Source organism: Oxyura jamaicensis, chromosome 14 (assembly GCF_011077185.1).
Source record: "Oxyura jamaicensis isolate SHBP4307 breed ruddy duck chromosome 14, BPBGC_Ojam_1.0, whole genome shotgun sequence".
NCBI classification, from domain to species: Eukaryota; Metazoa; Chordata; class Aves; order Anseriformes; family Anatidae; genus Oxyura; species Oxyura jamaicensis.
In genome coordinates this window covers 4,819,284-4,841,758 of record NC_048906.1, presented here as the reverse complement: position 1 = coordinate 4,841,758, position 22,475 = coordinate 4,819,284, and the positions used below count along the sequence as shown (strand labels likewise).

Sequence of the window (22,475 nt, the reverse complement as noted above, 5' to 3'; positions counted from 1 at the left end):
ACATGCAGAATGCATCGATTCTTCCAGTACTCTCAGCGCCCAGGTGCCTATATGCCCTCTTGTACCTTTCTAAACTTATCACGGATGACAGGACCTTCACCACGTTGTTAGTTCCCCTGAGCGGAGCACCTAACAGCCTTCTTGCCATTTCACCAGGTGTCTCGTGTTATTCCACACAACACTCCTCTCAGTCACTTACCAGTCAGCTAGGACAAACACAGCTGATTGCACGCAAGTTTATTTTTGCATTTCTTAAAAGAAAGAGTCTCTCCTTTACATCTAGCCTTGTTGAGGGCATACAAAATTTGATAGGCATAATTTGCCAGCACATAAAACACATGTAACCTGCATACAAAGGAATCACTGGTCGCAAAAACTAATAAAAATTAATGAGAATAATCAGTTAATTTTAGAGATCATGAATTCTACCAAGTCCTGTGAACTGTGCAGGTCATGAATACTTCACTGCTAACTGAGCAATGCTGGAAGATCACTTACCACGTGAAACCATGACTCCAAGTAAAAACCATTTACTGTTTGTGGTTAAAAAAGCACACACATCTCTCTTTGGCTACCTTGACTTTGATTTCCTGCCAGAGCTGTTCAGGTAAGCCAATAAAGACCAAAGCTTCTGGAGTCAAGTTCTTAAAAGCTGATCCACCTCTCAAATAGCTACAGCACAGTAAACAAACAGGGTTTGGTATCATTATGCATGGGAGATACAACATGGAGGGAAACAGCCAATTCCAGCCAGTGGGTTCTGAATTCAAAGGGACTTAAGTTTTCCAAGTCAAAAGAACAGAGCTTCTGTTTGTTTTGTTTGTTTTTAAGGTCTTGGAAAGAATGCGATGGCTTTTTCTTAGCCCTGCAGACAGCCACATTAAACTCTGGGTGTGACCTTAGGTAAACAGAAGACAGTGAAAACTGAAATGAGATCATGTTCCAGCCCAGAGGGTATCTCAAATCCAGAATAAAGACTAGATTTTTTTTTTTTTTTTTCCCCAGACAATATTTTATGGGATAGACCCAAAGCAGTTTTCTAGCTTTTCTACGATACCACCTGCAGGAACCAGAAAGGAGAAAAGCCACCACAAGCCCAAGAGCAGTCTTTACAAGACTTAAGATTGAAGAAAGTTGTGACCCTTTCAAGGGTGCTAGCACCATGCTCCAAGACAAGTTTGTGTTCATGCACCATGGGAGAAGGCACCAAGACCCCCAATTCAGACAGCACACCTCCCAGCACATCACAAGGCAGGCAGACAAATGGCACAAGGCAGCAAGAAGGCAGACCAAGCAGCAGCATGACAGAAAGGAACCCAATGCGAGGCTAAGTCCCAACAAGAACAGCAGAAATGGAGGAACAGCAGCTTTATGGACGTGTCTTTCTGGGAACAGACTGTAAGATACGGGCCTTTGGCTGCGCAGGCCAAAAGCAGCAGGCCTTTGTTCCAGCTGGAACCAACACCTTCCAGTTGTGGTTGTGGCTCCCTTGATGGAGCAACACTGTCCTTTACACCAGGTGAGTTGCATGGGTGTTGTAGTTATACCCTGTATTCAGCCAAGCTAAAAACTACAAGGCCTAAGGCAGACTAGCTGCTCTTCTCTGTCTGCACGTGGCTTTCTCATGGACCACCATGAGGGAGGACACACTGGCTACCTCGGAGATCACCAGCAACAGCAGCACGTTGGGAATTCAGACGGTGAAATGATGCTAAGAGAGCCCTGTTCAGAGCCAATGGGAGATGGATGGAATGATTTGGACACACACAGATCAAACAAAACAGTAAAAGGTTTGGAAACAGAATGAAATAGATCTTAGTGCTCATGTCTGGACCCTTCAGGATTTTTTTTTTTTAAACTTACTCCTTTCTGACTTTAAATACGAGGATAAAAAGAGGAGCTGCACACAGATCTAACAGGCATTGAAACAACTCTTTAGGACAGGCCACCATTACCAGCTAGGATCTTTCAACAGATTACAAATCCTACTGAGGAACTTAAAGCATGTGGCAGGTAAGTATCTGCGGTTGTGGGCACATGCTGTTATGACCAGTCAATACAAAGAGAACAGCATCAGGGCTCAGGGGATGCCAAAAAGCTGAAATAAGACACCTGGTCCTGACTGAAAAGCTGCTAGATTGGTTCTTGCTAGAAAATGGCTTATTGGGATGGGAGAACTTCGGTGCTGCATTTGAAGTGCAACGTTATTTGTACATTTAAGCGGTGCTCAGTACATGTTCTAGCTGTTCTCCAGCATGGGCTCTGATTCAAAGCAGCTGTGAGTTAGCCTTTAGGAGGCACGGGCCTCTCCAACCATCACATCGTGCACCAGAAGCCCTTCCAAGGTTAATAATGCTCCTTCAGTCTGCACCAGAGCACAACTAAGTAACTTTAACCCTTGGCAAGGAGGGAATGGGGTGGGAGGTGCAGAGGAAAGGAATGTGAAGAAATAAAAGGCACTGGCCTGGGATAAACAGTGCAGGGATGACAGGAGTGGTTGGGAGTGGAGAAGGGGTTGAGCAAGAAGGACCTTTTTTTCCAGTACCTGTTCCATTTGCGGGCGCTGTTACCAGTATGTCCGTGCACTGTCCGAGGGCTTAAGCTGCCAGCTCATATGGCTGCTACTGTCCATGGCAGCCAAATACAACTGTGATGACGCAAGAAAGAGAGAAAAAGAGAGTGCAGCCTCAACGTGCATGAAAAACACAGTGCAAGCAAGTGAAACGCTGTGGTGTGTGTCGGTGACAAGGTGGTCTCTACAACCCTAAGGGGATAGCCCTGTGGCAAGAAGGAGAAAACAGAAGGAATGAGAGGAGGGAAAAACAAACAAACAAACAAAAAGCCAGGAAAAGTAACGGACAAACAATGCAGCAGGATCATCACATCTTAGTTTTCACCATCTGTTCTCAGAAAGAAGCTAAATGGAATATATCAGCTCTGTCCACTCACTGGACATACCCTGCTGAGATGGTTAACCCCCTCCTCCTCCCTCCCAGAAAGAGGCAGGGACATGCACATTAATATTCTCTTTTTATCGCTCTCTTTCTAACAGATAATTTGCTACAAACAGGTCCTGCAAGTTCTTCAGCTTCCATACAGTCTCAGCCACCTACTATGGAGAGCTGTGAATACAAAACCAAACCAAAGAAAAAAAAAAAAAAAAAAAAAAAAAAGGAAAACAAATCAAACAACAAAATAGAAAAGCCCCCTGCTACCTGTCTGTACAGCAGGATAGCAGACAGCATTTGCGTTCTCTCTACTGCCCATCTATTATCAGTACATCCCTCCAGAAAATACATTTATTTTACAGCCCATTCCTTGCTTCACCTAGGCAGAAGCTCCCCAGGAGCAGTGATGCACTCTCCTCCTCCAGCTCCTACACTTCCCTACAGACCATATTGGTGGCTGTCAAGTCAAGCTCCTCTGGAATAAAAAATAAATCTCATAAATCTCAAAAAATAAAGCTCTTCTCAGAAGCTAGCCTGAAGGCACCAGGACTCGGATCCCCCTTCAGGGTATTAATGCAAACAGCTACTGAAGAACCAAGGAATGTCTTGCCCCCGTGGAAAGGAGCATGCTTTTTCGGAAGCACGAGAGCTGTAGGGGAAGGGGAGGCAGGACTTTGGCCTACAGACACTGAATGAACATATGCCTTGGCAGGTCTAGAGGCAGGAAATGCCAGTGGTAAAGCAAGCTCTTGCCATACTGTACTGTGTGCGGCACGTCAGCTCCTCCCGAGGACTGTCACGTTGCTGAGAGCAGATAATGCTACCAGAGGTTGTGGTTCATAATACCAGGGATTGGGAAAAACCATCTGTATTTCTAAGAAGGTTGCAAGAAACCTGGCCAAGTACCAAGATAAGGATTAACCTTCCAGTTTTTCACTTTCTCTATGGTGAGATGAACTCATCATTTTGAACTGAAAACATGAATGTGATGTCCCCCTTCCCACCACAGTTCCTACTCCATCCTCCAACATCTTTCCCATGGATTTGAATCGTGCACCGCTGAGTGTATTTTCTTTACCTATACCTGAAGACTGGCTGATTATTAAACATGCTACTACTCATCCTCTGTAATCACACCACCAAGCTAACGAGCACTGCGATGGCATGTTCTCCAGGTTCTGGCGTAAGGTTCACAAGATCCAGTGAAGGAGGGCAAGATTCATCTAGTTCTTACACATACATGAAGGCATGCCCATGTTTTATCCAGCACACTGAAATGGCTACCAGGACACTCCAAATATCAAAACCTTCCATGAAAATGTTTTTTTTTTTCTTTTTCTTTTTTCTTTCTTTTTTTTTTCCTTTGTAGGAAATTAAATGCAAAAATAGATTCTAAAGAACGTAAAAGAGTTGTGAAACAAAGGTTAAAAAAAAATTCTCAACAGCAACAAAAAATACAAATTTCATCCTACTGTCTCTTTAGGGCAGATTAAGGAGAGAGGTTCAGCAATAACTCTGAATTTACTGCTTTAACAAATTTCTTTGTAAACTTGAGGAACCAGTGCCACAGATAGCGAGAATACTGCATGCAAGTGAACCATCCTGCTGAAGTCACCCACCAAGACACTCATGCATTTCAGTGGTGGCAGGACTGGGCCCATAGGATTACCAGTGTTATCAGATTTAGTTTTATTATTTTTATGTGCAACGTCAAAAGTAGTAGAGTTGAGTTTTATTCTCCATGGCAGGTGAGACACAGCTCGTCTATTCAAAGTGCTGCCATTTATGGGCCAGATCCTGTGCTTGGCTACACAACCAGCTCCCTTGAGAGTATACAGGAGTGGTAAATGTGTATTCCCCAAAGTTGCTGAAGCAGAGAGGAGCAGTAAAGAGAGACTTACTGAGGGAGGTGGGGACTCCCGGCCAATGAGCGGGGTATTCTCACAACGGGGGTTCTGGAAATTTGCATTCTGGCTCCTAGGAAAGGAAGACACACATGGTAATGGGGGTACGTGCCACACTTCTCTGGGGAAGGTCTCTGACAGTGACATGGGACAGAGTATACATCCCCCCAGAACTACTGTATGATATCAGTCTCCCTCAAAGCTTTTCTTACAGGCTAAGTGGATCCCCTTTTTCAGTTAAGGACACAAAACTAGCATTATTTTCCTCAGATTAAGCACTATCTTTACACTTGGAACAGCCCACACTGAATCACGTCGAATGATTTAAAAATAGGGTTGTGTGAAAAATCTGCCTCTCTGCAGAGTCAGAACTGCCGTGCTGTAGAAATGGAGATAAAATAAGGACAAAGTCTAAGGGGAAGAAAATGATGTGGCAGCCCAAAAGAGACGGGCCCTGAAGGGAGTCAAAGTGTGATCAGAGTTCAGCACTTGTGGAGAAAGCTCTGAAGGTCCCACCTGCACTAGGTAGCTCCAGACTGCAACAAATGTCAGAGCTGACTGCAATTACTGGGAAGGAAAGAGCCTGCAGGTTTTGTTATGGCTCTCAGTGTCTCAGGAGGCTTAAAATCTTCTCGCAAAACTGCTCTATCTGAAGAGTCAGGTCTTCTGGGGATCAGATTGTGCAATAAGGAGCCTGGACAATACTACTATTTTTTTTCTGTAGGCAGATGTCTAAATCCCACGGTACGAAGTGATTCACATTTTTTTGAGTATGCTGCCTAATAAACCCCTTTCTACTGCAGTACTTTTAAGCAATCCCCTTCTCCCAGCAGATGTCTAATCGGAAAACATGCCTTTTGACATTTCAGACAGAATCCCTTACCACCTCCAACGCCTGGTTGAAAGCACCAGCCTCGCAGCGCTTAGCAACGACAAAATCCGAGTGAAGCAGCTCGGGCAAGTTGCAGTACGGCCTTTTTGTCAGGATACTCACATGTACTCTGTGACGGGAGCATTGCTGACTGTGTGTGCTGCTGCTGGAATGCTGGTCTCACTGCCATAACTACTCCCACAGCTATAGAGGCTGGGCATGTGCACTCTGTAAAGATTATCGTGTGTCTGTCTGCTCCCCTGAGCAGCTGATTCTTCTTCCCCATCATCATCTGAGCTTCTGCAAGAAGGAAAAAAAGTTCCTCCTAGAACCCTACAATTACCCCAAACGTGGGGTTTGCAGGAAACCATGGTAATCCTAGGAACCTCCCAACCATCTTCCACACCTCCACATTTATACCCATTTGGGATGCCTCAGGGCGGCAGTGTCAAACACAGCCTACACCACTGTGACTCAGACCTCCCACAGATACCATCTGGACTTTTCGGCTGCACGATCCCCTGCAACACTCTCCCTATGGTCTTCTCTCAGGGCTTGGCAGACAGCACAGCTCTGCAACTGCCCAGCCATATAACGGAAGGATGGACATACATCCCAAAATACACAGCAAATACATGAAAAAAATCTATGTAAAAGAGGAAGTGAAGATATAGTGGCATGCATCACTCAAGACAACCTTCAAAGCTGCAGACTGTGTCCTTCCATTCCTTGTAGCGATATCCACAGGGCTTTTAAGGATAAGTCTCTGGAGACTTCTCTGAACTTCCGCTATGGTTACCCAGTGACTGCTTCAGCTTCTAACAAAATCCCACAAACCTCTACACATAGTAAGTTGCAACATTTGCTTCTAGAGCCTTTCTTCTCTCAAAAAGACCAGGAATTTATTTTAATAAAGAGCAGAGCTGTTAGCTGGTTCCTTCCCCTCCCCTTCCTGTATTATTCTCCCGTCCCACCTATGTAATATACACTATTATTTTATCTCCCTAATTATGGGATGAAGCTCCAAGATTTGAAATACATTTTAGTGATGCTGGAAAAGCTAGTAAAACATTCCATAGGAAATGCTTTGCTGCCTGCAGGAGAGACAACATGGCCATAGCTGTAGCATCCCAAGTATCGCTTGCAGTTTCTGTACCACAAGGTGGCACTGAAGATTTATGCAGGGAATTGCAGCCTGCACATTCTCTTACAGGCAATAAAGTATGACATCCATCACCTCCCTGAGGGAGCTAGAGGAAGAAATGGTGCTCCAGAGAAAGCAAGAGGGAATCTTTCAGTTCACAGCAGCAGCCTGAGCCTGCTGGGGATTGCAATATGGGCAGCAGCTCACACGGAAGGCAGCACAAGAGATAACACTGCATAAACCTTTCTCCTTTGATCAGGCAGACTACCATTCTCTTCCTGAAAATGCCTCTACAGCTGCATGTGGAAGAGGTAAGGAAACCAGCCATTTTCTTATGTGCTATTCTGACGCATTTCCCAAGGCTTTCTCTGTGGGCACTGCAGGCCTGTGGGCTCTGGCTTCCTGCTATTGTTCAGGATGTTCCATTTTACTTTGAACCTTGCGCTCAGGCTTAGACCACAAAAATCATGTTTCAGGACGACAGAAAAGAATTTGCTGCACAGCCTACTGCTTTTCTACAAGAACAGAAAAATCAAAGCTATTTTAGTAGCTGCATGTGGTGCTGCAGTGAGTCAATGAGACCCTGGGAAGGTTTGTTCAAGACTTGCTCATCAGCCTGCTTGCCATAATTAATATTAGTGCCAAACAACTCTGCTGTTGCATGAGTGCCGCTGGTGTGCAAGCATCTCATCTGCCTGTGTTATTGCAAACAGGACCATTCCCAGTTTCTATTAGAAACTATGCAAGTCAGTTGCCCCAGTGTTAGCAAAGACAAGAAAGGCATGTGTGGACTGCTTCTCATTCCAGTTCTCTTCCCCATACTAGAACAAATGACTCAAGGCAACACAAGAGAATAGGTACTGTACAGAGATGGCACATAGTTCAAGCATTACCTTTCTCTACAGCTATCAACATTCATCTCTGACTTGGCTCATAGTCCTGCAGCGTACTGAGTAATTTGCACACAGTGTTCCAGTGCAATAAGGTTCAGATGTAAATATTAACCACAACCAGAACAAAGCCAGCAGATTTTTTTTTTTTTTTTTTCTGTTGGACCTGTGCTTAAAAGGCCTCACACTCCTGGGATCATATGGGAAAGAGCTCCAGATGCTCATGGGCACAAATCCAATAGCCAGTCTTCATTAGGAAAGAGCTCTACAACACTACAGGATCTAAACCCTCTCTATACCTCTTTTGCTGCCAAGTGTGTGGGACACTGCACACAATGGAACTGAACATGAGGGCTGTGACAAAGGAGAAGAGAACCAGGTAGATGAGGCCTTCCACTCCGTCATAGCAAAAGCCCGTCAAAGCCTGGACGTAATCCTGGAGAGAAAAAATGAGCAGAGTTTCCTGATCATTAGAGAGTTAACAATGAGTTCTAATTCAAAAGCCCTTCCCCTGGACTATGTTCTCTGAAACAAGTTAAGAGTTCATAGTTCCTTTTGCAGAGCATATTTCTATTTTAATTTCAGGGTCCTCAAGTGTTTTTCATAATTTATCTAACCTTTATTTCCCCTCACAAAGCCCAAATCAGATATAGGCATAGCAGTTTTTTTTAAGCCCCCCACAGTAAGAGATTAAAAGAAAAAAAAAAAATCCAAGACAAACTTATCCACCCAACTTAAGCCACCACATTTTTCAGTAAGCCTCTCAGGTCCTTCACTCAGTCCCTTTGCCTGTGAACACAAGCATGGACTATCTATTTCTCTACCTTCAGAGATGCAGCTAGGGCAACAGTTCAATCATGCTTTACTGCAGCTATAGGGCATTTCATGTGAAAGGCAATAAGCTATGAGCTATGGAAACAAGCTGGTGGTTCCTGAAGCCTTATGGCTGCAGCTTGTAGATGCATAAAGGCATATTATCCAGTTTCCTACCCTGATCTTTAAACACAAAAATAGAAAGCTAGCTTGCTCCAAATCCCATTTTCCTTTCTGCAGGAATCAATCAGTAAAGCTGTTATAAACTGTTTTGGCACACCAGAGATGCAAAATTCCAAAATAATCAGTAAGCTATATGCTCTACATCCCTCTTTGTGTTTTCTTAGGGCAGGCCCAGTAACTGAGTACTCACCAAATGCAGACTTCGACAGTCTACTAAAGCTGTCAGTTGCTGCAAGTTGATCTCTGTTGAATTTAAAACCTCCTGGATCCGCATAAGATACTCCTGTAAGCAACAAGACAGTAATTATTGCAAGGAAAGAGCTTTACAGAAACTGATCTTGGGCTTTGTACTCATGGAAGGGAAGCAGAGGGGGAACAGAGTTACCTTGGAGGTGGGGTGCTCTCTGCTTGCTGACCTCACGAGTTCCATAACATCATCTTGCATTTCCACCAGAGCCTTGTGACTTCCTGACAGCTTCTGCTCAACACAAAACATGCAGCATTTAAGCAACTCAGGCCACATGGACCAACAGAACTCCTGGGAATTAAGATTTATGTCTTGCTCCCAAATACTGAAGCACCTGTATGAAAGGTCTAAGTTAAGGATGTCTCAACTGACATGGGTTCAGTTACAATAGGGTTAAGTTCTACTTTTACCAACCTGCAAGAAGGGCAAGCACAAAACACATATGCAGAACTGTGGCCAGTGCCAGGACAGACAGGAAGGAGAAAAGACAAGACACAAAGCACTCGTATTCTCACCACAGCACACAGCTGGATTCTTCTACTAAACTAGATGGCTGAGAAAAAGTTAACACTGAAAGTTGTTTACAGTGGGGTACAGCCTTCACGCCCCATTAAAGCACCCATGGGAATTTCACATGCTGTAGCATGTCAGAGACTACACTGAACAACCAGAAACGCAACTGATGGTAACAGTGCACAGACTGAAGTGGTCTTCCCCCACCCTTGAAAACACAGGAAGACAAGACTTAAAAAATCCTAAATATAAACCGTGAAGCAGCTGGTGTCTGCTGAACAGTGGGTGGTGTGGGTTCCTTCTGGCCTCTGATACACAAGACAAAGTTTGGGATGGGCCCAGGTGCTGTTCTTCAGCCCCCACACAAAAGAATAATGACTCACGTTTATACTTCAGGATACAAACCCCCCAACATCCAAGGGATTTAAGAAGGCATATTGTAAGAATCACTCCCCCACCCACTGAAGTGGCTGCAGTCTGGGAGCGGAGTGTTGCCAGTGTTTAATCTAAAAGAACCTCTGAGAAGAGGTTCAAAGCAGGAAGCCTGTAGTTTCCCACCCTGGCAGTAATTATGGGTGCTCTGTCTCCATGTTGCTTCTCTTAGAAGAGCACCACGTAAACAGAGATACCATGAACAAAGCCATGCTCCTCACCACAACACATATGGGCCTCTGTAAGAGGGCATCGTGGACCTGAAGCTATGCAGGCATTGATGAAGGTGGAAAAAAACTGCTCACTAAATCACCTGCACAACTGGGAAGTAGCTACCAAAGCTTTACCAACAGGTGGAGTGTTTCCTACAGCTAACACATTGCAATTTGCTGCATGCTGGCATCAGAAGCATTTAACCCATGCCCTGCAAGGAACAGCGCGCTGAGAAGGGATGAAGGAAGGGAGGAAGGGTGCTTCCACTCACCTGCTGGAAAGGGTTGGGGTATCCAGCACTACAGGTGATGTAATAGCGGAAGGTATCTGCAAAGACAAAAGAGGAGAAAGTCATACTAGGTATGTTGTTCCAGCTTTACAATAGTTTACGACTGCCACAAGGGAGGTGTTAAGTTCTGAAGGCAATACACAAAATGAAAATGCAATATAAATGGAATCACTTCCCTCTCTCTGTGTAGGATTACAGGGCATGGATGGCACTAGAAAAAGGGATGTAGGCTGCATTTGGGGATAGAAGAAAGATTTGTTTTCTCTTTGTTTCCCTCCCTGCAATTAAGACTGCTACTTTTTTGTTTTGCTCTCAACAATAAAGCAGCACATGGCTGCCCCACTTGCATAGTCAGGGGAACCATCAAAAAGTTTAGTTCCAAAGTCAGCACTATTCACAGTATAACCACACTACCAGACCTTAGTCTAGGAGAAATCCAGTGGGATGTTTAATTTCTGTAACTTCTGAGTATCAGAATAACATTCTATGGTCACTGACAGCAACCAGAGGTAGAGTGCTGCCTAGGGAATATAGCAAAGAGACAACTCAACTTTCAGCCAGTTCTGTTCACCAGCTAGGTCACTGAACAGCCACAGAAACATTGGCACAGGAGAGGTAGCAGTGCTGATATAAATACAGGCTGCTAACTAAAATACCTGTGAAAGCACAATGTTGGGCCAAAGGAGGTGCAGACACACATCCCTGCGCTACCACACCATGCTGAGATGTACCACTTCCTAAATATACAAGCTCATGTGTTTAAAACAAACAAAGAAAAAAAGAGTCTTCACAACTGGGGATTCTTGTATCATACTCAGAGACTGGTTTTAGGCAGTGTTCTGTAGCAGAATGTTAGAAAGCCCTCCTAGTTCAAGAAAATAACTTTCAGCAATATTTCCTAAAAACATTATCACCTAGCAAGCAAGCAACGTAATGGAATGTGCTGGGAAAAGAAAAGGATGAAGAACAAGTTCTTGTCTTTTTGAAGTGCATTAGGGATGAAAAAGTAAACATAGTCTGTTTTCTGATGGATGTCACTTGCATGTAATTAGATTTTAATTAGAAGGCTCTAGTTAGACTACTTAAAAGAGTGCATATAATTTCCTTTGCATCTTTCTATTGACTTGTGCTAAGAAGGTATATTACATATTAAATCAATACCACAGACTTGGTCAGGAAAGAAAGCTCCTGCCATGTATTAGGATACCAGCAACAAGTTATCTGTTCAAGGGCCCTCAGATCACTTGCTGGTAACATCCCAAAGATGCGTTTTAACAGCAGCGCCATCAGTAATCGCAGCATGCTCACTGGGTACTCACGTTTATGAGTACACAGGTAAGTAGGACTGTTAAAGTTCCAATTTCCAGGCTTGAAGACACAATTTCATTTCTCCTTGCTCAAATGTGTGTGAAAGCAGACTGGTGCCCTCTTCACGAGACCCCCATAATACTTACACCAACTGCCTGAAGAAAGTCAGCATGCACAAATCACAAATATCAGGCTTACCCCTGCCATTCTCAATAGTGTTATAGAGGGTAGGAGTTCTGTCAAAGAGTTGATCGTCCCAATACTGTTAGATTAATTCTCAAATATTTACAGTTCAGATGAATGGGAGCACGTCAGCTCAGAAAAATCAAGGGTGAAGGTTGCTCAGTGAAGATAACAAAAGCTCTAAAACACATACACTGCCTCCCCCCTTCTCTCCATACCCTTCTTTCCATTCCCTTTAATCTTCTATCTGTGACTCGCTAATGCATATTCCAGGTCACAAAAGTATTCTAATCAGTCCCAACTCAGAAATCAGCAAATCGCACAACCAAAAGCAAGGGGAGCTGTGAAGGAAGCAGATCTGACTGTATTCCGATTCTGCCGCACTTCCCATAAATATTGAATGCACCTTTCGGCAAGGCAGCGCACCGGAGACCGAGTGGTGTAACACAGGCCGTCAGCTCCTGCACGCTGCGATGCAACCTGACAGCTGTGATTTATAATTCATTAGCCTACTTTGGGGCAGCTCCTGCCAGATGCGCCACTGTCCCCCCATCATCTCTTTCTCTGGGATGACTTCTGCCTCCTCTAAACAGCAATTAGCAAAACCTGGGCCGACAGGAGGGCAGCAAGAACTGCTTCGTGGGCCTCACTTTGAGCAGACCACACAAACTACATGCACAACTACTGTGCCAAGGAAAGGACTGCTCCCCCAGGCTCATAAGTCACCCCAGCCCATGGGATGGCTAAGGAAAAAATGGATTACAGTGCCCCTGTATTGAGAGAACAGCACAGCAAGAACGTTACATACAGCTCTGATTTTGCCACCTATTTATTTTAAACAAACAAACCACTAAAAGTTTCGCATAGGCTCCCAGAGGGGTATCAAATTTCCATCACCTTTACAAATGCACCAAGATGCGTGACATACTGCTAATATATGGCTCCAGAAATGTTTCTTCAGGCCCTCCTGGACCATCCCTGGTGGGCAGATTACAGATGAGAGCTCCCGATACCATCAGAGTTTGCAACTTGTGAGCCCAGAATCAAAGACTGCTGGTTACAAGTGAAGTAAAAAGCAGAATGGTGAAATGAGTGCTTGCCTTGCTTCATTCTAGAAGGCAATATCAACAAGGCTTCACGGCAGCAGTACCAGCATTGCAGCTGACTAGTGTGACATTCCATACGTAAAATGTGTTTTCCAAAATGGCAAAGCCAGCAGGAGCAGCTTTCCCCTGCACTGAAGATAGTGCGTTGATAGCTGCGGTGCTTTAAAACTAATGCTACAATAGACACGGAGGCTGCCTTGAAGTTATCCTGTGCTGTGAAGCCTGTAAATGAAGAGGAGCGTGACCGCTGCCTCCACACCACCAGGCTGGGAAGAAAGGACAGAACAGGAGGCACCTTTACCACTTTTAATCCCTATGGAGGCCTTCCCGTACAACAGCAAGTCTCACATTTCTGACCAGAGAACAGCTATGCTAACCCATTATTTGTGCTCTGCTAACAGCTCCAGGCCATTTTGCTTCTCCCCTGTAATTATCTTCCTGTTGCATTTTCCTCTCAAGGAAAATTCCTGAAGGCCGGATCTGATTTTTGAAGCCAGCCTTGAGGAGATGTAGTCTACAGGAGAAGGGTTAGGTACGGTCACAGTGGCAGCTGCCTGTGCCTGCTGTTGCTAGCAGCAGTCCTCCTGACCCACTCTCTCAGTGCACAGGCAGTGTGGGAGCAGAAGGCACGGAAGAGAACTATCCGAAATGCTTTATTTTTGTAAAGTCTGTTCTTCCTAGAAAGGAAAGCAGAATTGCCTACTAAAGACAGCTTCAGCTGCTAGAATCTACTCATTGCTTCTGCAACCATGGAGACTTACTTACTATTCATTACAAAGCTCAGCAGAAACGTGAAAATGGCATTATGCACTTGCCAAAAGGCAGCAAGAAGATCTGTAGGGTAAAGAGCAATCAGGAAAAAAAATCTAGTTTACAAAAGAAAATCCACACCTTGAGTAGTTTTTCCCAGCCATTCTTCATCTCTACTCAAGCATTCTCTAGCCGGCTTGCTTTTTACATATATACCCAGATGAGACTGCCTGTGTGTTCAGTCATTAGAGGACGTTGAAATATAAGTATAAGGCCTGTGATGTCAAAGAGGAAGGATACTCTTCTGGCCAGGTTTTCTTGCCCTCTAGACATTTTGTTTTCCTAAGGCAAAGGGATGAATCTGCATATCAACTGTATTTCTCTTATATACACCGCTGGTACTGGTGAAAGCAGGCTGACTTGATCATGAGTTTTCAGTAAGGAGCTCATAGCCATCCCAAGTGCTCTCCACGCAAAGTTTTCTGCTCATCAGGAGCCCAACAAAACGACGCAGGAAAACACAGCTTCTCAACATCGACAACAGCTCAACACAAATCTTGAGAGCCTCTTTGGACAACCTCTTTCCGGCAGCACCCACTCAGCCCAAGTAATAACAGCGCAGCCACCACATTCCCCACACGAGGTTTTGTCCTGGCCTTACTTCTCAGATAGGAAAGGACGGTGGTGGTGTCAGCCCTCTGGTTCATTCAGCTCTGGGCTTCTAAGATGAGAGTGAATCAGTGAGGCCACTTAGGAGACTACATGTAACAAGGCTTGCAGTTTATAACCTAGCAGCTAAGTTGCAGCATCCAGCCTGAGAAACTTGGCCGGACTGGAGGTAAAAGGCTCCATTATCCCTCCCTTGTGGTCAGCATTTCTTTCAGATGAAGTGAATGTCTCTTCTCAATGCAGCTTTCCAGTAAGAGAATCTGGAGAAAGCTCTTCCCGTTGTTTAGACAGATTGTCTTTTTATTTAATTTTATTCAATAAGTCATCTGATAATAACATAATATCAATGAAAACGAATGAGACTAGAAGATGGCCTCCTGCTTTGAAAATAAACATCTTGGCTGCACCAAGCCTTTTTACTAGCAGCAGGAGCTGATTATACAGCCACTGTTCAACTCCATTGGCTTTATCTCAATTAATGAATACAGGGCGAGTTAGGCACACATATATCATGCTCTTCTGCAAAATGATTTAAGCCTCTCCTCCAGGAAACCTGTATTAAGGCTCTCTGCCCAATCCCAGGACAATCCCCCCCCACCCCCCTTTTTTTTAAATGCAGCACATTTTCTCTACAAAACAAGGACATCTACTTGCCAGCTAAAAACATTACAACAATAATGATGCATTTAATCAGATTATTCTCAGCTCCATTAATTCTATTTAGATTGGTAAACAGCAATTAATACATAAACAGAAATATTAACATACTAGTTGCCCAATATCTAATACTGTTATTTTTTTCTGGGAAAAATACTATAACCAACAGCAAAAAAGCACTGCAAATATGCAAACCTGTGCCACTCAGTGCTAGTCTGAATGCCAGAGCATAGGGCTGGGAATATTATAGCCCATCATATCTAAAAACAACCAAAGGTAGTAATTAAAGGGAAAAGTTGACCCAGCACTATAAAGCTTCTGGTTGTTTTACATTTAAGATTGCTTGTTGGTTCTTAAATGTCCTTAAAAGCAGATGACAGCCCCCAGCCCAGTATCTTATATCCCAGCACTGGTCAAAAGCAGACACCTAGGCAAGAATAATAATAAAAAAAGACTGCTTTCAGTCCAGTTTCAGCTCAAGTGATTTGCAAGGTAAATGTGCTTTCTACATGTATGGTAACTGGTATTGGATTCTTCTTCCATGGACTGCGAGCCAGCCCCTCCTTCAACTCGCACCTTCTCTTAGTGATCTGTTTTCTGAACTGAAAAATTCACAGCAGGATGCGCTCTGGTGAAACTAGCTGGAACTATCTTAAAAATGCTCCTGCCTCATCCATCTATCCCGCAGCAAACCAGTGTGTGAAGAGCCTGTGCACTAGCTCTGGGAGCCTTCAAGCAGCTTCCCCCAGGAGGACAGCCCTGGGTCTGGCTCCCAGCCGCCTGCCCTGCATCCTCAAGCCTGTCCCTGTCACAGACACGGCTCAACTGACCACAAAGCAACTGCCACAGTTCACAGCTAAGCATATAAAGGGATACCAACACTTTTTTTTCAGACTTATAAAGATGTATTTAAGGAACTACTGTTGGGATTAAAGTCTCATTGAGCAGTTCCATACCACAGTGCTGATATTGTGGTCTTCCTTCCTGCTCAGGTGCACAGGATGCTCCCGACACAGGGGGCCAAAGCCTATTTCCATCGCTTCCTGACCATAAACTACAGCAAAGCAATGGAAATTCACATGGGAAGGCAGAACATTTGATCACCTCCCCACCAGCTGCTTAGTGTGATGGCAGGCTCAGAAGCAAGGCTGATTTCCTTCTGTAGAAAAGGAAAGGTGCTTGTGAACGCAGAACGGCTGCTGAACAGCAGGGAGCTGACACACCAGCAGCCCACGGAGGAGGCCGGCCTTCCAGCTCAGGCCTGTGACAACACCTGCTCTTCCTCCTCTTCAGCGTCTCACTCAGCCCCATTCACTGTTATTTATGGAGCCTTAGCAACTGTTGGAGCTGGCGGAGCTGCCAGAACAGAGCCTTATTTCACGCCGGGGAGCTGACTGTCCCTGCCGGGGGAAGCAGGAGAGGGGAGGGGAGTGCCAGGCCCAGCCACTGGCAGCCTCCACGTGCACGACACTGAAGAGCAAAATCCTGCAGAAGCCAACAAGAACAAGTGAAATGGAAAGGTTGCATGGAAGGTTGTTCCTTCAGTTGCTCAGGATCAACCAAATTGTTCCCAAATGTTCTGATTTGGGTCACCAAGTTAACACAGCACATGGCTGGCAATAGCGTCATGTATTTCCCCTTGGCCTCGCTAGCCTGTTCGCCTCCTCGAAGAACACGGAGGCTAGCTGGCACCTGAAGCCACATTGCTGTCACCCTCACAACCAAGGAAGGATTTTCATCTTGTGCAGTGTTAAACACTCATTCTCTTCCCTTATTGCATTTCTTTGTTACAAAGACCCATCTGTTGCGAGCTGCCAGGCTCTCTCCTCTTCCCTCCAGGAAATCAATAAATAAGGCTCTCCAAGAATAAGCTGCACTGTGGTAATATCAACTGGCATGTACTCTTTTATGCTACATTCTGCCTCCAGACATAAATATTTCTTATTGCTTCCAATCCCTGCATCCTCAGCCATCGCTACATACCTAATTCCCTATCAGTTACGCGGCAAGAGGCAGCGATTGGCTAAGCGCACAGCAATAACGCTAGATCTTGGGTACACATGGCAAAGATTCTCAGATTCCAGCAAATAAGAACCAGCAAAGACACATGTGGCTCCTTTTACAAATCAGGATCATGGCTTATTTGTGATTTATCACCACAGAAATGTACAGAGGGATTATCAGGGGGAGAGAGGGTGGGAGAAAAGAGAAGCTCACTTTATTAGCTAAGTAGCAGACTCAGCCCTGAAAAATACCTTTCATTTTTAGCACTTATCTCTGCGGGCAAGCATCCAGCCATATTTTTGTTAAGCCATAGTTCTGAATATCTGTTTTGCCCCTGAGGTCCAAATTGGAGGCACCCCTCATCTCAACCAACCACTTCAGTCTAAATTAGGAGTGACAAACACAAAATCCATCAGTGCTTAAGCTGAATGCCACAGTGATGCAGGCATATTGCTTGAAATGGAACAGGGTAAACAAAGCAATCAAAATACTGCATTTATAATGGAAAGGGAAATTCATACTTCTCTTTCCTGCTGTTTCCGTTCATTTACCCTTTAAATTAGCTTTCAAAAGACTCCTATTTATAACCACCATTAAGAGACAAATTGATATATATTTGTTAATAACAAATACAAAAAATAAGTATTCTAGATGCTGGGATACAGACCCAAGAGCAAATTTTAAAAATGACAACCCAAACTGCACACTCATATTGCTACAGTTCCGTCACTTAAAGGAGGAGAAACAAGACCAAGGTTGCTACATTTAAAGAAAATAATCCAGGGACTTCTGTTGTTCCACTATACCAGTTATTTCCATCTTAGGGCCAAGATGAAATAAGGATTCTAAATGCTTTTTTTGACAAAAATAAATAAATAAAATGTACGCATGGACTTCTGACTGGGGTATAAATGCTTTTTTGGGGAAGAACACTGGTTTTCCAGAGTTCCACACACATCTGCTTTTCCCACTGTATGCAGGTTGCTGGGTTCCAAACGTAGTCTCAAATTCTCAGACTCTGTGATGCTCCTACGTGACAGCTGGAGCCACAGTTCCCTGTGCCAAAGCCAGACGCAGCACTTACCAGCACTAAGCACTGCATTATCTTCAACCACTTTGGAGACGTAAGCATCAGGGTTAATACAGAAATCACTGGAACCCTAGGTAGAGACAAGACAAAAGGGAAAAGGAATTTCAAAGAACACTAATATCAAAGAGCAGTTGAGCCAGGTTAGCATCAGGGAACCCTCCACTATAGGGATTTTTCAGACACTGAAGTCTCTCATCGCCATCCCCTCTAGCACAGCTTTACACAGCCGCAGTAGTGCTGGAGTACAAGCCAGTGCACCCTACCATGGAGTAGCTCTGTACTTCTCATAGATGCAAATTACTGGGACAGCTACTTAGAACAAGAGACACAGTAAAACAGGCACACCATAATATGCGTTAGTAGCTACTTAATCTTGTGTTTGATAACTCTGCAGCAAAGGGTGAATGGGACTTGGACAAGAGCCACTTACCACCGCAACAGCCAACTCCAGACCCAAGGATCCCCAGCTGACAATCAGGGCAAACACCCCGAGCAAACACACCCTGTAGGAGACAGACAGATGGCAGATATAGAAGCTCTGACTTCAAGCATCCAGATCTTTCACGTGATGTATTATGTGGAGTCCAAAGCAATTACCAGAACCAGTAAATTGTCAAATACTGCATCTTCAGATAAGCCACCCCATTTTATATGCTGCAGACAGCAGCAACCAAGAAAGTTTATCTCCAGTTGTTGGTTCCCATGTTTCCTGGCCCTGGGGCTGCAGGGAAGTAAGAAGATGCCCGAAGAGGACCACAGGGGTGGTCCAGGGAAAGGCAGACTGGCAGACGAATGGCTACAATCCTATCACTTCAACTAGTCTCACTCTGGACATTACTTTCTAAACCCAGAAGATATTCAGAGAAAAATACCCTCCCACCCTATATATATACATGCATATATAAACACAACAAAATTAGGCAAAATTCTTTCTGGTTTTAGAATAAGTGAGGCTGTCTGGTGTAAGCAATGCATTGGCTACAAACAGTTGGAAGGAGTACTTTGCCTGTGTTAGGGCACCTGACTTTGGTCTCCAGCTGTAAGCATCTGAACACCACCTGAGCACCTCACATAGCCCAAGGAGAGAGCCAGGCATCTGTAGGCAAACAGCTCAGAGCAATAGTTAGATTCCTTCCATAGATGCCACGTGAGCACATCTCTGCACAGACTTAAGTTGCGTTCTGGCAGCTGGACCTCATTACTGGCAGAAATAGTGGGAAATGTCTGCTATCAGGCCAAAACAGACACACAAAGCAGCGAGATGATGGAGTGGTCGTCTCATTGATACCCAGCTAGTACACAGTAGTGGGAAAAGCTTTTGCACTTCCCCAACCAGCACATTAGCTCTTCACCTTTGCTGTCAGTATGAGTGCTAGAGACATTTAGGCAAAAGTGCTCCTCAACTCCCTCAGGTATGGGAATGCAGACTAATAAGCTGTATCATTTTATGCATCCCTATCTTCAGAGTAAAGGGGTACTGGCTTGCTTTCTCAGGCATGCTTTTTACTTCAGGCTTTGTAATACAAGTAGGTTCCTCCCACCTTCTCTCAAAAACAAACAAACAAACACAACAAATTCATAATCAAGATATTCTTTACTCAAACCTAGTGCGAGCACCTCCATGAGGAAGGGGCATCTCTTTTCTGCTACATTTGTCTCACTGAAGGCTAGGGCTTTACAAAAAATATATTTGTGGGTCTGATTTTTATTTTTTATTTTTAAAAAGATCTATTCCTCAGTTTAACAACATATTTCTGAGGGACCACAGATCCATTTACAGAATGGGGATTCACCTTGCAGAAGTCGTGGAGCCTCACCAGACTGAGCCTTGTACAGCACTCTGGAATAAAGTGGCTGAATACCTTCTTGTGCTTTTTACAAAGGGACACAAAAATTATCAGTCATGGATCAGCAAGATTCTGTGGTTTTAAAACATAAGGACAACACCACTTGGTGCCTTCAGCTGAGCGTGGTGATCTGTTCAGGGTGACACAGTTGTTGTTTTACTTTAAATGAAGATGACTGGGTCAGTAACTGATTGCTTGGCTGAAAGATCGAAAACTGGCATTTCACCATCTTGCTTGGCTGTGACACACTTGCTTCTCTATGCCATGTGCTCCCTTTGGGGAATGCCTTAATATGAACTTCTGGCTAACATGGAATGAGATTCTAATTTAAACTCTGGGTTTACCATCTGTGCATACACTTGGACTTTTGTCTGTATAACCTGCCAGGTATGAAGTCATCTGGCAAATAATAAATCTGAATACGCATTCCAAGTATTAATGGTATCACCATGTACCAGGATAAACTCTTGGCTACGTCAGTTGTCAAACTGTCATTATGTTTACGAAACCAGTATCTTTGCCAAATATGCCAAATTAAACCAAGCTTCAACATAGAGAAATATTTTTTTCTTGTAACAGGGCCTCAGCATGGCAGCATTTGCAGAGCTTTGTAGAAGCAGATATGCATTAATATTGCAGTACCATGGCAACAAGACTCCTCCTCATAGCTGTACAAATCATTGTGTGTTCTCAGTTTAAAGTGTCTTCAGGTGTGACAGCCAAAGGTAAACAAGAGCAGATCGTGACACAAAAGGCATGCTACCAGGCTGTGTAAACACATGCAAAGCTTATCAGCCATTAACAAATGCCTTCACTACTGTAGAGAATTACAGGGGAATTTTTAAAACCTGTAAATTCAAGAGAGGATGTCCACATTACCATCTACCAGCTGACTCCCAGGCAAACAGAGGCTACCAGTGCTACCTAGCAAAAGGCAGACTACCCAAATGAGTTACCTGGTTTTGATGTGAAACCAAGGTACAAGAGTACCACTGAATTTTATAGCTCCTTCCTCTGAACCTCTCTCATATGCAGCCCTAATCCAATCCACAGAGCAATGCTCTACAAAGACACTGTACGTTAAGAGACAGATATAAACTGTTCAGCCTCAAAAGCCCTTGAAATCAACAGGCAATAGTCTAGAGGCTTAAGCTATCAGGCACATGCCCTCAGCTTGCCTTCCTTCTGCATTGTACCTGGGTCAGGACTTACCCCAAAAGAATGGCCCTGGAGTTTCTAATGAGTCCAAAGAGCACCAGCAAACATATTAGAACATGGAACAGGAGCAGGCCCAGGTAACCCAGCCACCTGCAGCAAATAAAAACATAGTTGGCAAAGGAAAACTGGTGTATACAAAAAATAGATTAAGCAGTTAAAGTGTCTAATGGAGAAAAAAAAAAAATTAGCCTCACTTTTCTTTGAGTAAGAGCCACTGCTAATGACTTACTTATCTGCAGAAAGCACTGGCTGTTTGCTGGGTCTGGAGACCAGGCATGCAAAAGCATTTAAACAACACGCTCAGCATACACAGTTGTTGAGAAATGAGACTGCTAATCTTGTGCTACTGTACAAGTTATACGCAACTAGACACCATCAGGCAAAGAAGCATTGCACTTTGTTGAACTAGACATTTGCCAGAATGTGCTTCAGTTAACCCACACGTGTGGACAGAGGTGTTCTTTCGTGGAATACACTTGGAGTGATCTTTTATTAAATAACTTTAATAAAAAGGAAAGTTAGTATGTGGTGTTACCACAAGGAACAAGTTCAGTTTCCTACTCTATTTAGTTAATGCACCATACAACCACTTCCCCAGTATAGCTTGTACACAAGCTTTTGTACAAGATTTTGTACTTGGAGAATAAGTTTCCCTTCAGTTGGTAATTAACCAACTGAAAATGAAGAAAAAAGTTGTTGCCACGCATTTTCATTTAAACTGAATGCATTTTTGCTGTAAGAAATGAAATCAGTGGACTGGGCCAAGAGCACGGCCTTTGGTTCAGTCACCCAGACCAGGCACTTAATTATTGCAAAACAGGCCAAAACATATGCAACAACCATTGTACTACAGCACAGTACACACCTGTACCAGTCATAGAGGTCAATTTGAATTGCCAGCTCCTCCAGGGACAGCTCTTCATTCTTCCAAAAGGGGATCTCAGTTGTTTGCCTGACCAGATCATCCAAGAGACCTTGCAGCTTCTGGATAATGTGCAGGTAGTCTGTCTGCTTCGCAAACATCTCCTCCAGGATGAGTAAGTTTGGCTCCACTGTTTGGTTCAGGGCCACCGCGGTATCTAACACCTATAGTGTGGCAAAGAAAAAAAAAAGTTTAGGAAGTCACAGAAGTAAGAGAGGATTAATTCTTATTAGTGAGTTATAGACAGCTTCCAGACTACTGCTTCTCTGTCTTA

The 22,475-nt window shown here is 44.1% G+C and overlaps 1 protein-coding gene across 3 annotated transcripts in view; it reads right to left on the bottom strand.

Annotated features, from left to right (window-relative positions):
• TTYH3 (tweety family member 3) overlaps positions 1-22,475 on the bottom strand; it is a 78,525-nt gene that overhangs the window by 8,711 nt on the left and 47,339 nt on the right. Inside the window, exons 4-14 of one of the 3 annotated variants that reach the window (XM_035339215.1) lie at positions 22,145-22,365; positions 21,274-21,369; positions 18,645-18,717; positions 18,209-18,284; positions 10,430-10,485; positions 9,139-9,231; positions 8,944-9,036; positions 8,057-8,193; positions 5,847-6,023; positions 4,850-4,925; positions 2,546-2,647 (exon numbers count right to left, since the gene is read on the bottom strand). In XM_035339215.1, the coding sequence (XP_035195106.1) occupies positions 2,567-2,647; positions 4,850-4,925; positions 5,847-6,023; positions 8,057-8,193; positions 8,944-9,036; positions 9,139-9,231; positions 10,430-10,485; positions 18,209-18,284; positions 18,645-18,717; positions 21,274-21,369; positions 22,145-22,365 (1,179 nt within the window). In that variant the 3' untranslated portion in view covers positions 2,546-2,566. The remainder of the gene's footprint in view (positions 1-2,545; positions 2,648-4,849; positions 4,926-5,846; positions 6,024-8,056; positions 8,194-8,943; positions 9,037-9,138; positions 9,232-10,429; positions 10,486-18,208; positions 18,285-18,644; positions 18,718-21,273; positions 21,370-22,144; positions 22,366-22,475) is intronic. The other 2 variants (XM_035339216.1, XM_035339217.1) reach the window with 2 other exon arrangements.